We start from the raw sequence: 15,430 nt of genomic DNA, 5'->3' as shown, positions 1-15,430 counted from the left end.
TATGGAAAAGGTATGAATTTAGTGTAAAGGATTACAGTTGGCACTATTCATTAAAAAATGAATAGTGGTTCCCAACCTGGGGTCCAGGCACCCAAAGGAGGGTGCCTGGACCCCAGGTTGGGAACCACAGTTCTAGGTGAAAGGTTTAAACTGTCTTAACCTAACCGCTACAGGCAGATATAAATTCTTTAAGCAAAGTAAAGTCAAGAATGTAGAAAAGCAAAACTTGACAACAAAATAAGTAAGCTCTGTAAATCTCAGAGCAATGTGTGATTCCCTAAAGTAAACAACCCAGCTGATTCCACTGATCCATCTCAGGTGCCTTTATAAAAATACATGTTCTTGATGTTCTAACATCTCCTAACTTTACCTTACACTACCAGAACTAGTCTTTTTAAAGGGCTATGTAAAATGTCAACCCCTACAATAGGCCGCATGCAGAAATACCTTGACATATCTGTAGAGCTGCCCATCCCAAAGCTTTTTATCTCTTCTCTGTTCTTTTATTCATCATCCTACTCCTTTCCCTGGGAGGGACGCAGTGCTAGTGGAGGTCTAAACGCCCCGAAGCGGACGGAGGGATTTCAGGTGTCGAGAGAGAAAGAGTCAGAGAGAGATGTGAATAATAGATCAGAGAGGGGAGGAGAGAATAAGGATATAAAAGGTGGGAGAGATGGAGAGAAAGATAAACAGATATAAAGAGGGTGTCTAAAGGACAGAGAGTCAGATAGGGAGGATGCCCGGGGGATGCATGCCAGTGAGAAAGGGAACGGAAGTAGGATTGACAGTTTTTTCTTGGAGGGCGAATGCGACAGGAAACACACACATCTATAAAAGAACTGCATCTGTCCATCTATCAGTCCATCTGGTCCTCCCACGTTCTGTCTCTTCCTGCCTCCAGTGTGGTCAGCAGCTGTTGCATAAGACAGCCATTCATCTTTTATTGAGATGGCAAGCTTCCATAAATATGTCTACCTTGTTTTCAGGAGTTTAAAAGCTCAACCTGTAGTCCAGCTATGAATAAACAGAGGACACTCACAATAATAGCAAGTGACATGTTGCTGTAGAGACACACAATAAGACTCCAGTTCTTTTTATGCTCACATCGTCAGGAGGACTAAAGGGATTTGGATGACAATGAATCAATGTAAAATCTAACTTAAACTCTGTTGCTCTCCTGATGAAGATTAAACCTCCTTAATGGCACAAAAACATTGATACACAGCAAAATCTTAGTAGTCAAAGCAGCACTGTCAGAGGTCATACAGACAATTTTACAGTGTCTATTGGTCCACACCACACAGTGTTGATTTGACTCTTTTTGGAGAGTCAATACCTGAACTCTAAATTTCATTATATACTCTGGAATTAAAAATGGACTAATCCTAACACAAATCAGTGTGACTTTAGCTCAGTACTTCTTTGTAGTGTTAGAAATTTTAAACTTTTAAAGTGTTATCCTCACATCAACACTATAAGTTATTTATGTAATTAATAACTCAATTTAACTCTATTTCTATAGCAAATAATGAAAATAGAGCTAAAATAAAGATTTTAACCCAGAAATGTGTTAGGAATCACCTAGTGATGATGATCCACTCACTACCCTTTCCTGAAGACAATCCCCGGCCACAGGTGGAAAGTGACAAACTCAGTGGATAATTTCACTCATGGTGCATGGGTGTTTAACATCAAAAACAACAACAATCCACCAGGAACAAGAATAAGTCATGCTAGCAGATGGACCAGCACTCTCAAATAACTCAAACACTCTTTAACTACAAATCCTGACACAAATGTTCAAACTGCTTGTATTTGTTGAATGAATAAAAGAACAATTGGACAGAAATGGGACAAAACTAAACCACTTTACTGAAATCTCACATTACAATGTAGAAATTTTGAACAGTTTTCCCCAAATTTTTGAGAAAATAGCTTGTTTAAATGGGAAAGAGACTTTGTTGTCCCAGGAAATGGAGATTTAAAAAAAAAAAAGTTTATATAGTGTACAAAAAGGGGGGAAGACTTACCCTTTCTGATTGTAAAACAGTAAGAAATGTATGATAGTAGGTTTACTAAAGGCTTAGTTGACTTAGACTTTTTAGCCAAGTTTTTCCAGACACACATTTGCAAGTCACTGAGAACAGCTCCAGGACCCACCTGCTTCCAACCCACCAGCTGAGAACAACTAATTTAGATCGCATTCAGGAGTTAAATGCAATATTTGATCATTAAAACCAAAACTTGACCCAATATAAGGTGCTTTAGACTTCAATCCTGGATGCTGTGGTCTCAAACCATGCACCAATATCATTTAATTTTTACTATAGCGTCATACTGAGATTTGAAACTCTGGTATTGTGACAACCATTTATGGATGTAATTATGAATACATTTAAAGCATGAGGCCTTAGTTTATTGATATATGACTTGAAAATAAACTAAATTCTGCAGTTGCAAATATTCCTTTTCAAAGTTTGGCTCATGTCTAACATCACTGACACCTGAATTGTATATTAAGTCACTAATTGAGTATTTTATTCTGTCTTTTCTTTTTATCAAGTTTGAATTGATACATTTAATTTTTTTCCTGTTTAAAGCATCAGTGTTTTTGATGCTATTAAGGCTTTATACAGAAAAATAAAATGCAAGAATCATGCTTTGTCTTTTTTAAGTAAATTGACCAGAGTAAATAGTTCTCCATTCCAGGAGCGTAATGACAGCATTAAAAGGAAGGGGAAAAAAAAAAAACATAAATGTTGTTCCTTACCTGAGCAGATCAATTTCATCAGCATGAACCCCTGTTCACAATGTTTCCTACTGGCACATCTCAACAGGCAGGAAGCCAACCTCGACTGGTCTCCACCACACAGAGCTGCTGGATGTGATACTACAGGAGAGAGAGAGAGAGAGAGAGAGAGAGAGAGAGGACGCTGATGTGCGAGTCACAACCTCCAAGACCGGCTGTTTATAAAGCCCCAGGCAAAGTGTGTGTATGAGGCAGTCAAGTGGCCACCCACGCCACCCTGTGCTTGTGAATCCATGTATGAGTGTGTGTGTTTGTGTGTTCATTGCTCTTTACCAGAACATGGCCACAGGGTTCAAATGTTCCAATCAATACCTGAACCACCACACAGTGACGCAGACTCACAAAAAAATGCATAAAATGCTACGTGTCACTAAAGGAGGGAAATACTACTACTGATCATACTACTAAAAATAAATAATTTATAGAAATAAAACATTTTTCAAAAAAGAGATCAAAGGAATAGCACATCTAATGCATGGTAAATTCAAAGTATGTAACTAGTATTTTTGTAACAAATTTTTAAGTGTAGATCTGAGGAGACATTTGTTGATTTATTCTTTTGAAATTCATTGTTGTATTATCCTAAATTTATCAAACCATGTTTAAATCCACAATATCATATATTCATACATATTCCTCTCTTTTTTTCATTTTTGAGGAATTTTATTCACCTAAGGATTTTATTTGTGTTATTCATTCATGATGGAGTTCGTTATACTGTTTGCTTTGCATTTGGCTTCAGAATGACTCTGTAAAATACAAATACACAAGTGAACCAAAAGACCCAAGAAGATCATGAGACAAAAGTCACATTGGCTAGATTTTTTATCAGAAATAGTAAGAACTAAAGAAGGTTCCTGGTTCTCTTCCTGGTCAGGGCCTTTCTGTGTGGACTTTGCATTTTCTTCTCGAGCATGTGTGGCTTCTTTCCTCTCACCACTAAAGACATGCTCGTTAGGTTAATTGGTGACTCTAAATTGGCTGTAGGACGCCCAAAGGACAGCTGGGATAGACTCGAGCCCCAAGCAACCCTGAATGGGATAAGCTGTGTAGAAAATGGATGGACAGTTTTAACTGCAACTTCCAGGATGCCGCACTTCATTAAAAAGTCATCAAAAGACTTAGGGCTGTCCAACATTTCTTCTGCCTCTAGTTAATCACAATAAATCTCCTTTCTGAGTAATTAGCTTTCTGGTGATAATGGCATGAACTTTAATCTGGTAAAAGGAAATAAGGGAAGAGTAAAAAGGTAAATGTTTGACAACACAAGGTGCAGATGACCTTTGACTTGTCCACTGAGCTGTTTGTAAAATGAGGCATTAACCCCCAAATTACACATACTCCATCTGCACCGTAATCCGTGCACAAAGCGCACTCCAACTGCAGAGCAAACCGCTCCTTTTCAAGTCAATTTATGCACTTCCACAGAGTCTGCTCAGGTCTGTCTCCAGTAAGTCCTACAAGTGCCACTCTGCTCGAGATATGTCAGTTCTATTTTTGGCTCTGGCCATTGCCAAAATATGTTCAGTGGATTGTAGAGTGGATTGACCCAAACAGTAGGAAAAATGTGAAAAGCATGTGCAGACTGTTGTGCCAGCTATGTGTAATTTCTGTCTTTAGTTATGGTGTAAAGTCCACACTAAGCCCTACACTGAAACTTGTTAAGTTGTAACTTAAATTGTATCATTGTTCAGCTGTACCACAGAGACATAAGGTTCATCTTAACATGGTAAAGCTTTGCATCCAAACTTATAAAAATGGATGCAGATATGAAATTTTCACTGAGTTTAACCAATCAATGAAAAGCATTTTTAACCCAGTGATTGCTACAGTGCTGCCTCTTGTGTCTATAGGCTAATGGCTAAAAAATAATTTATGCTTACCGCCGTAGTCCTCAAACAGCATCAAAAGTAAATGAAGAATATGATAAAGCATTTTGCTTATGACATTACCAAAGCCTACAGCCAGAATAAAAAAACAACACTAAAATTGAGTGGTAAAAAAATTATGGCACATTTCTTCCATGTGTTTATCTATGAGGTATTCTGTTTTCTATCTTACTTTTGCTTCTACTTACCACATTTTTACTGATCCAAATCAAATTTGTACTTCTACCTTACCTTTATGTTTCTTTATATTACTCTTGGGTTTTATATCTTGCTTCTATTGGGGGTTACCCTTTTAGCTTTGAGCACTATGGTCAATTTATCATGTGTTTCCATGTCCTGTCCTGTTGATTGTGTGTGGAAAGAGCCTGGCTCACTCACTGTGAACCAAATCTACCTTGAGTATATAATAATGTTACCTTACCACCTTAAAATTGCTAATAACATGACATTATTGGATGGTGGAAACTCTCTCCTCTCAGGGAAAACAACAGTATTATTGATCATGGAGAACACACCACTGACACAAAAAAGCCAGTTAAAATTTAAGTTATAACTCAAGCCTATGTTTAAACTATCTCAGCTGGTGCAACAGCTCAAATCTTAATAAGGTGTAAATGCCATCATAAGGAAGAACCTGCAGTCAAACTAGGCTATGTTTGAGCTTACGCACAGCTAGTGCGACCCATAGCTGGTCAGTTTCAAAATACAACACAATGCATGTACTCCCAACTGTATCTCATCCCTATATCAACACTGCTTTAATATCAACACTTATCCTGTGGCACAAGCTACAAGTCACTGGCTGTCAGTGGGGCCACAGAGGTAAGGTGCTATTGATGAAGAGAAGTTAATCTTTAAGATTGAAAACCACTGACTTTTACATAGCCACACACACTGTCCAGAAAACATAAACTTTTTAACTTCCTTACCAGTGACAGAAGCAAAAAAAAAGTCACCTTCATAAAGGCAAAGTAAACCGTTGTTTACATGCTTTCCCACATGAACATGTAGTTCTCCAGTGATGTTGCTGCTCAGGGTCACACTCTGCTTTGCATCATGACAGAAACGTATCCAGTGGATGACCGTGTGAAGTGGGAATGGAGCACAGGCAGTGTATGTGGCATTCATGGGTAAAGCAATGGTGTCTCTTCATCGTTGTTGGGGTTTTTATTTTTAGATTTTTTGGGGCGCTTTTGGCCTTTAAGTGACAGGACAGCTAAGGTAAGACAGGAAATATGGGGAGAGAGAGTTGGAGAAGACATGCACCAAACATGCAAGAATAGGAATTAATCCAGCAACCATTGCATTGACTATAGCCTCAGCATATGGGCACCAATGGTGTCTTTTTTGTGCATCAGTGAGGCTGCAGGCAGACATGGCAGTGGCTTAACCAAAGTTCAATGAGAATGGGACTAATCACAATTAAAATGTGAGAGACGTTCATTGAAAACAATAAATGTATTAATGCTGTCAGTCCTAAACACTGTGCCTTTAAAATATTTTGATTGATTTTGAAAGGTCTTGAATGTACTGCCTACAAGAATACTACCTCTTTAATAACGGTTAAAATGATTTATTCTCTATTCTGTTTTTTAATTTATTTTTTGAAATCTTATTTGGATTTTCTCTGGTGCAGGAAAGGTTTGATTTAATGAGGCTAAGTTTAGCATCTTTGCTTTATTAAAAACAACCTGCTGTCTTAATAATTTTCCATTTGTTATTTTATTTTTATCCAGTTACTTATTTACTTTGTTTATTTAGGAAATCTAAGCTAGCTAGATCATGTTTTTTTTTCTAACTCTTTTTATATTTTCTAGTTATTTCTTGACGGACCAACGTGAGCAGTAAAAGCCAAGCCATGAGCGGCCATCTTTCTTTGTTTTTCTCTGTTTGTTCTATTTCTTTTCTCATGCACTTGTAACTTTATTAGGAATATTTTTTGTCTTTTTTAATGAAAGTCTGCCTAAGTTGCCTTCATAAACTGAGCTGAGTTGACTTAACCCAAGCAAAGCTGTCAAACATTTTTGTCACAGACATGGCAATGAGACGTCAAAAACCTCCTTCTCCAAAGCATAAAAATTATGACTTGTTTCAAAACTATAATCCATTACTTTGTGTTTGTATACAGTGTGTGTACAGGAGCATGTGTGTGTCTGAGTGTGTATGAGGCTGTGCGTGTGACTCATGTGAACCTCGGATGCATTTTGCCTTGTTGTTACGTAACTGTCCCCGCTCACACAGACAGATATTACAGACAACGCTCTCTGGCAGCTCCACTCAACTATCTCTCCGCTCTCCTCACACACACATACACTTACACACACCAGGCTCTTCTCATCCAAGTCTTGAGCTGTTGTGTGTGTATGGGTGCAAGAGAGAGAGAGAAAACAAAGCCCACTGCATTTGTGTTAACTCCAATCCAACCACACAATGCATTAAAAACTGAAGCTGCAGAGAAACAACAGCAGCAGCAGCCAGAGAGAGGAGAAAAGCTTTCATGGTCTGACCTTCTCTACAGCCTATAAATCATAGAATATCATTACTTTAACTCTGATTATATGAGTTTATATTCCTGAATATGTCAGCACTTTGAAGTCATAGTGATAAGTGATGAGGGGCCATATAATAAGTTTGTATTTACTACATTATAGCTTTTATAATAGATCATTCTAGATAATTCAGCTAAAATGTAGCACAACACACCTGCTGTTTTTATTGCACAGACATAGAATCTGTTTTACACCGAATACAACAAAAAAAAATCATTGCTTAGAAGACGGTGAGGTTCTTTGCAGTCACAGGATTCTGATGATGTATGAATGTCCGTTGGCAGTCAGGAAGTGCTGGACAGCCACAAGGTATTAATGGAAATAGAGGAAAGTTGGTACTTTAAAGTTTTGAATGGACCTGTGCCCTGCAGAAAATGTCTACATAAACTGAGTATGATCCCTGCACTTTACAAAAAAGTGATTTTTTCCCAATTTAACAAATTTACCTGGTAGAGAGGTGATCAATGTCACAATTTACCCAGGCCTGCTGTCCAGCATCATCTATCCAGATGAAGGGAGACAAGAGTCTAGAGGAGTCTTATGCTGAGCTAAGAGGCTGGACTCTTATAGCATATAAAAATCCTAATGTAGCCATAAACGTGCCTTTAACTGAAACAGTGATATATTATTAACTTAATAAACCTTTTGGGTAAGTGACTGCGTGATGATGTGCCATTCACAAACAAGCCTGTGCTACAAAATGGCTCTTTAATGTGAACCACTGTAGCTAGCTCCTGTTTAAGTGACTGTTTCCTTTCCTCCTTTTGTCCATCCAAACTGTTTCCCTATGAAGAGCCATATGAAAGCCAACAACCAGCTCTACCGATCTGGAGCTCTAAAACAAAAGATATTTCTCTTCACAATGAGCAAGGCAAGACGGACATGAGCCTAAGAATCACAGGAAAGATCATTGTTAAATGTGCTAAACCATGGAAAAATTGCACTGAACAAAACTGGACCACTATGTGAAAACAAACCATACACAAGCGGGGTGTGACACTGCTTGTCTATATAGGTTTTTTTCTAAATTCCTTCCTGCTGCCATTTCACAGGGAGCTTTTCAAACTTTCTATTTTTGCCTTATATTTCTCTACTTTAAGGAAACAAAAGCAGCTTAAGATTCATGAATTTCATTTTCACACTTTGAATGCTCGTATAGTCTCAAAAAGCTCAAAACATGGCCTTTTTGATTGCATTTCTCTATGCAGAAATCCCTACTCACCCCCCAAGGGGAGCTGCTGTGTGATGTCATCTGCAAAGAACCTATCGCTGTAAAAAAGTATGTATCACTGTAACCAATGCTAATTTTTTCAACTTAAAGAATGACTAAAAATGTTAGTCGACAATCTTTTTTCCATGAGAAAGACGAGACTGAGACTATATAGCTAAAAATAGATCTTTGATGACTTAAACTCTGATAAAATGTAAGATTAATTTTCATCAATAAGACTAAAACAATACAAAAATGTAATTTAGTTTAGAACATACAAGTGTGATTAGGCAGGTAGTTTTGACTGAAAGCAAAGACTTTTAATGGACTAAAACTGGACTAAACTGATTATTGAGTTTTCATTGACTGAGACTTGAATAAGACTACAGAGGACAGAAATGACTTAAATGTGACTAAAATTAAAGAACATTTTATCCTGAAGACAAAGATTAAAATTCAAAATAGCTGTTAAAATTAATACTGCATGTTACATATGGTTGGTGACGCTACCTGATTTGCTTGCTGATTGGCTGTTGCAGGTATTCTGTTTGTGGCAGCCCAACTTGACATCCAAATTTTTTTACCATGTACAGTACATCTGGCATAGAATCAGGTATAAAATCATCTACTGTGTCATCATCCTTGGTAAAATAGTTATTTGATTGCTTATGTATTTCAAATTGTGTTTGTTTGAACCTTCAGAACAATCTCTTTGAGGGAAAATTTTCAAATTAATGCACGTAATTTTAATTGCTGTATTAACCCATCACTACAAACACATTATTCACACCATTAACATTGCTGTGTTTTAGATCGATTGATGATTTTTAAAATGGTTTAGTCTCAGTAGCACCCATACATATAATACAAGATGGACAGAGAAACAGCCACCTGAGAGAGAAACCAAAATATTTAGAGCCTCCTACACCTCACACCTCCTCCATGTTAACAGATAGGACATAAATCAAACTATAAAGTTAAAATGCACATCTTATACATTTTTGTCAAACCCCAATGCTTTTGTGAAAGTCTGCAATTGTCATGCTAATTTATTCTTAAATGTTAATTTTTTAGGGTAGTTTGCCTTTATTTAGAAATTTGATTAAAAAAAGAATGTACCATCATGATTGGCAGCTCTGTTAGTTAACTGTACTTTGTGTTATAAAATAGAAAAATCAAGAATAAACACAAGTACCAATAAGAGGGTTTACAGACATTTAATTTGTTTAATTTGTGCTCCTCTTAGCTGAGGAGGCAGGTTTCCAGCCAGATTCCTTTCTTCTCCTGTCTTATGTCCAAGTTATGTCACCTGCACTAAAGGTCAGCTCCTGCCACAAGGGGGGGGGGGTTGGACTCTTTTGATCTTTGATATTTTATGTGTAAGTTAAATTTGTGTCTCTGTAAGTATGGGTGCATCTCAGTGAATTAGAATATCATCAAAAAAGTGTATTCTTTTCAGTAATTCAATTCAAAAAGTGTTTCATATACTGAAGATTTATTGCATACAGGCTGATATATTTCAATTATTAATTTCTTTACATTTCTTTTCTTTTAATGTTGATGATTATGGCTTACAGCCATATATATAATACCTATATATATATATATATATATATATATATATCCAAATTCTGTATAAAACTAGAATATTAAAAAAAAAATTTTTAACAGAAATACTGGACTCCTGAAAAGTATGAACATGTAGAGCACTCAATACTTGGTCAGGGCTACTGTTGCATGAATTACTGCAGCAAGTCAGCATGGCATGGAGGAGATCAGTCTGTGGCTTGAGGTGTTATGGTTGACCTGACAGCCTTCAGCTCTTCAGTGTTGCTGGGTCTTGTGTCTCGCATCTTCCTCTTCACAATCCTCCATAGATTCTCCCTGGGGTTCAGGTCAGGCCAGTTTGCAGGCCAGTCAAGCACAGGGATACCATGGTTCTTAAACCAGGTGTTGGTACTTTTGGCAGTGTGGGCAGGTACCAAGTCCTGCTGGAAAATGAAATCCACGTTTCCATAAAGCTGGTCAGCAAAGGGAAGCATGAAGGGCTCTAAAACTTTCTGGTAGACTACTGCGCTGACCTTAGACCTGATAAAACACAGTGAACCAACAGCAGGAGATGACATGGCTTCACAAACACTCACTGACCTGACTTTTCATCTGAAAAGAGGACAAGTGAACAACAGTCCAGTCCCTTTTATCTTTAGCCCAGGTAAACACCTCTGACATTGTCTCTGGTTCTAGAGTGGCTTGAAACAAGGAGTGCAACAGTTGTAGCCCATGTCCTGGATCCAACTCCAGCTGCAGTCCACTCCTTGTGAAGCTCTTCCAAATACTTGAATGAGCTTAATTTCACAATCCTCTTAAGGCTTTGGTAATCTTGTGCACCTTTGTACCACATTGTTTCCTTCCATTCAACTTTCCATTAATGTGCTTGAATACAGCATTCTGTGAACAGCCAGCTTCTTTAGCAATGACCTTTTGTGGCTTACCCTCCTTGTGCAGGGTGTTAGCAACCCTGGCATCTGTCAAGTCTGCAGTCTTCCCCATGACTGTGTAGGCCACTGATCCAGACTGAGAGACCACTTGAAGGCTTAGGAAACCTTTGCAGGTGCTTTGAGTTAATTAGCTGATTAGAGATTGACTCCATGAGTCTCAAATATTGAACTTTTTCACAATATTCTAATTTTCTGATATACTGAATTTTAGTTTTTCATCAGCTGTTAGCCATTACTATCAAGATAAAATAAACACTTTAAATATATTTGTGGAATGAATCTACATAATAAAGGAATTTCACTTTTTGGATTGAATTACTGAAATAAATTTAACTTTATTGATGGTATTCGAATTTATTGACATGCACCTGTAGATGTCTTGGTTTCAAATAACTTTATGTCCGCATACCTTGCAGAGGCATGTTTGCTTCGCTTTGGTACAACTGAAGGGGATGGAGAATTGATGTCCATACAAGTATACAGTCAAAGGTTTCAGCATAGTCCTTGATTATGAGATTTCACATGAATCTTTGTTTAAGTATTGTTAACTTGATAATGAGGAGAATCTTATAAAATTTAAATTCTAGACTGTTTTGAGAGTCAAACAAAGAGAAATGGTGAGGTGAGAAACAAGGAAGCAAAAATAATAGGAGTAGACTAAAAAGATTGAAAGGGTATAAACATAAACAACCCAAAGCAAAGTGCACAGCACATTAGAGCATCAAAGGCACATCCAGAAACAGATGCAGAACAGAAGAGAAGCTCCAGCATGCAGTGCTGGTACACAGCATAATTTAATACATTTACAACTCCATGTAATGCATTTCCATGCAGAGAAAGCGTCTGTTCAGTAGGACTCTAATGCAGTTTCAAAATAGGAATGATGTCATCTCTCTACAGACTTGCATTGCTGATTGTTGCCAACAGCACACTACTGCCAATTTCTGAAAATCACATTTAACTGTCCACTGAGAGAGATTGTTTGGAGATAAAAGGCTTCTGAAATTATTAACTGGACAGGAGAGAGGAAAAAACTGTACATACAAGATTTTAGATTTCACATTGCAGGTAACACTAATTTCTCCGACATTAAAATGGCGTGACATTTGGATTCTGCACATTACAGACAAGACAAAGACAAGATTAAGGCCATTTGATGATAGAAGAAATAGTACTTTTAAGTTTCCAGAAACTGCCAAAACCCGATAACATTATGTGCATGAAGCAATCTGGTTTCAATTTGTCATGAGTTTGTTGTCCAAATAATTTTAACCAATTCAAAGCAAATGAAAGGAGAACACATTAAGAATGTGTTCAAGGCACCTTGGCTCCCATGGTAATTGAATTAGCTACACTTTATCTGTGTTTAGAGACAGAGATTTATTTACATTCTGACTAGAATACATCAGAAATGATCGATCCCACCTTCATATCACAAACAAACATTTTAAAGTTTTAAAATTAAAACCTCTGACGCAAGACTAGACAATGCTTGCATTTTTACATATACAAACTGCAATATGATGTTGCAATTAAGGCAAATGTAAGACCAATTAGCTGCACTTAAATCTCAAAAATACCATTGTATTTGTCAGACTCATGCTGCTCACCCGATACACCAGATAGACAGCACAGGACAAAATACACAGCTATCTGGTTGACTGTTCATTGATAGTATTTAGGAGGGGTAGATCTTAGAGGGTGACCAGACGAATGTTCTGTCACATTTATTACAGACCAATCTAAGTGACAAAACATTTGTAATAGGCATGAATAGCCCTGCAAACTTGACAGGTAGCCGCTATTGTTATCTCCTGCTGGAGCCAGTTTGTGAATCAAACTGATGCCAAAAGACGTTGGTAGAAGAGCAAAGACATCTTTTATGCCAAAAGAAGCTATCAACATATTTCTTTGCTCTTCTTTGCCCAGGTCTGATAAACCTGCCATTATAGCTATAGCCAAGCTAAAGTCTTCGCCCATCGGAAGCCATTGTTTACCAACTTGCAGGGCGACTAAACCACACATAGCCACCACAAACTCCAAGGCTGGTCAGGTGAAAAGCAAAAACATCTTTTATGCCAAGAAAAGCTTCAATGCAGTTCTTTGTTCTTCTTTTAATAAAGAAATGTTTGTGCCAAACTAAGCACTGTTCAGACCAATCAGTATGATCTGAGCAGACCAAAGCGATAGCTACAGGCGGGGTATAGCTGTACTGAAAGCCAATAACAATGACTGCCGCTATACAATTAGCTTGAAGCGGTAGTTTGATTGCCAAGCTGTCTTTACTACAGGAGCTGCACATGCATACAACCTTATTCTGTCTCGTCACTTTGTTTGGTCCATGAGACAGGCAGGATGTTTGTCCAGTCACCTTCTGAGAAGTTTTTGAAAAGTCCTGCCCTTCCTTAATGCTTTCTATGGGAGGTTTCCCAGATGATTGTGAGACATATGCAAACCAGCAGCCTTGTAGTAAAACAAAAACCCGCCCGTAGCTACTGCAATATTCTCCTCAAAATATGCTGGTTGTTCTGGTCATTCTCAGACCAGGCACAAATGGTTCAGATTGTAGCTTTGCAAAAGGGATCTGCCTGATGACTGACCAGAAATGTTGATGCAGTTAGCACAGGAATGATGTTCCTGATTTTGCAGACATATCTGTGGGGGATACATTCATGTTATTTTTGATGCAAACACATGGTTGGTCCAAAGTTGCTGATTGGACTGTGAGCAAAGCAGCACCAGAAAAATAATTCTTGGCTCATTGTTTAACTACCTGATTAGATGGAAAAGCTAAAGAAACTGCAAAATCTGTTTATAAGAAGCGTGTCAATCTGCTGCAAAACAATACCTTGTAGCACATGCTTGAGATTTAGAGCTTGTATAACTCTATGAAGAGGATAAAAGCCAGCAGTGACATGGAAAGAAAAGAAGGTGAGATGAAGCAACAGGACCAGTATAAGAATGTGAATCCAGAGGATTCAGGTATTGCCTGTGGCTACAACAGCACTTCATCATTTCTCTATCTCACTTTCTGGTATTTCCCTCCCTCTGACTGTCTCTCTCTCTCTCTCTCTCTCTCTCTCTCTCTCTCTCTCTGTCCCTCACTCCCCCCTCTCATCCATCTCCTCCTAGCTCTCTCTGACAGTCTATTTGGCCCACACAGCCCTGTCATCCATTCAACCTGTCAGTCCTGGCAACGGCAACAATCACACACTGACGGGTGTTTGTAGCTGCGCATGCAGGACCGGGGGTATGAGCGTCCGTGCCATCACTGAGAGCCTTTGGGATCACACGACAGTCGGGTCACAGAGCCGACCCCTCAGTGAGAAGGTCGGAGTGTCGGTCCTTGCGGGGCTGAGAGATCATCTCTTGTTAGAAAGTATTCACTCAAATGAAATGGACTCTTCTGTAAATGAGTTATACAGTGAAATACTACAAGCTTTTAAAATTTAGACTCTCTCTTTGGTAGGTTGGTTATCATTATTATCAATTTTAAGAACAGTTTCCTTGAGTGAAGGGGCCAAAAGTAGCTGAGGCAACTAAATTAGTTTTAAAATGCTGCCAAGTAAAGCACAGAAAGGAAAAAATGAAGAAGCACTTAATATAGTACGGCTTTTTCAGTACTCAGTTGCAATGATACTACTCTACATACTGCAAACATTAATAAAACTTCACTAAGAAGAGACTTTTTTAGATAAAATCAAAATAAACATTAACTTGAAACTTTTGCCTGTTGTCAGAGCTCCATAAAATGCACAAACAACAGATTAATTTAGCAGCTCTTCCAATTCCATTTCACACTTTGCAACTTAACTTTAATTCAACCCCTTTCCCATGCAGCCCCACTGGTACTTGCTTAGCCAACATTTACTAATTAATTAAAATTACCATACAGTGGTATCAGGATCACTGTCAGCTGTCACCTTTATTCAATGTTCCGGCGCAGTGTTAGTTTAAAGGCAGACATTTAGCTCATGTTAACACAATATATTTATGGCAGGGTTAGATGAAAGATTGTTGATAATTTCAAAATAAATCTGGTTAAAATGCAAAGGTAGCCTAGAGTTTGAGAACTTCTCAGTAGTGTGCTGGAAAAGGAAGCCTTTCTTGCCAGCCAAGTGGATGGTTCCATAAGTGTGTGACATCACTTGAAAACTATGAAGAGGATAGTATTATCTATTGGTGCTCCTTTTGTGTCTTGGCTGGATTTTTAATGTTTATATTTCCTTTTATATCTACTGTTAGGTAAGACATTTTTAGGTTTCTGTCATACTCTCTGACAGGCTTTTATATTTTCTTGGTCTTTTTTGTTTTTTTTTAAAGCAAAGTAAAAAAAAAAACTAAAAGTTGGTTAATTTTGTAGTTTCAAACCTTTAATTGCTTGGAGTATTACTATCTCCTCATCCTTCCTAAATTATCCAAATGCAAGAGCCTGTTGATATCAAAGTCTGCCACAGGAACTCCTCATACTTTAC

General features: G+C 37.9%; 1 protein-coding gene across 1 annotated transcript in view; it reads right to left on the bottom strand.

Moving 5' to 3' along the window:
- The window catches only part of bean1 (brain expressed, associated with NEDD4, 1), a 70,160-nt gene extending 59,153 nt beyond the window's left edge, over positions 1-11,007 (bottom strand). The window contains exons 1-2 of the mRNA XM_041788985.1: positions 10,950-11,007; positions 2,771-2,890 (exon numbers count right to left, since the gene is read on the bottom strand). Of these exons, the coding sequence (XP_041644919.1) occupies positions 2,771-2,890; positions 10,950-11,007 (178 nt within the window). The remainder of the gene's footprint in view (positions 1-2,770; positions 2,891-10,949) is intronic.
- Between the last annotated feature and the right edge of the window lie 4,423 nt (positions 11,008-15,430).

Source organism: Cheilinus undulatus, linkage group 6 (genome assembly GCF_018320785.1).
Source record: "Cheilinus undulatus linkage group 6, ASM1832078v1, whole genome shotgun sequence".
In the NCBI taxonomy this organism is placed as follows: Eukaryota; Metazoa; Chordata; class Actinopteri; order Labriformes; family Labridae; genus Cheilinus; species Cheilinus undulatus.
This window is presented reverse-complemented; position numbering and strand designations above follow the sequence as displayed.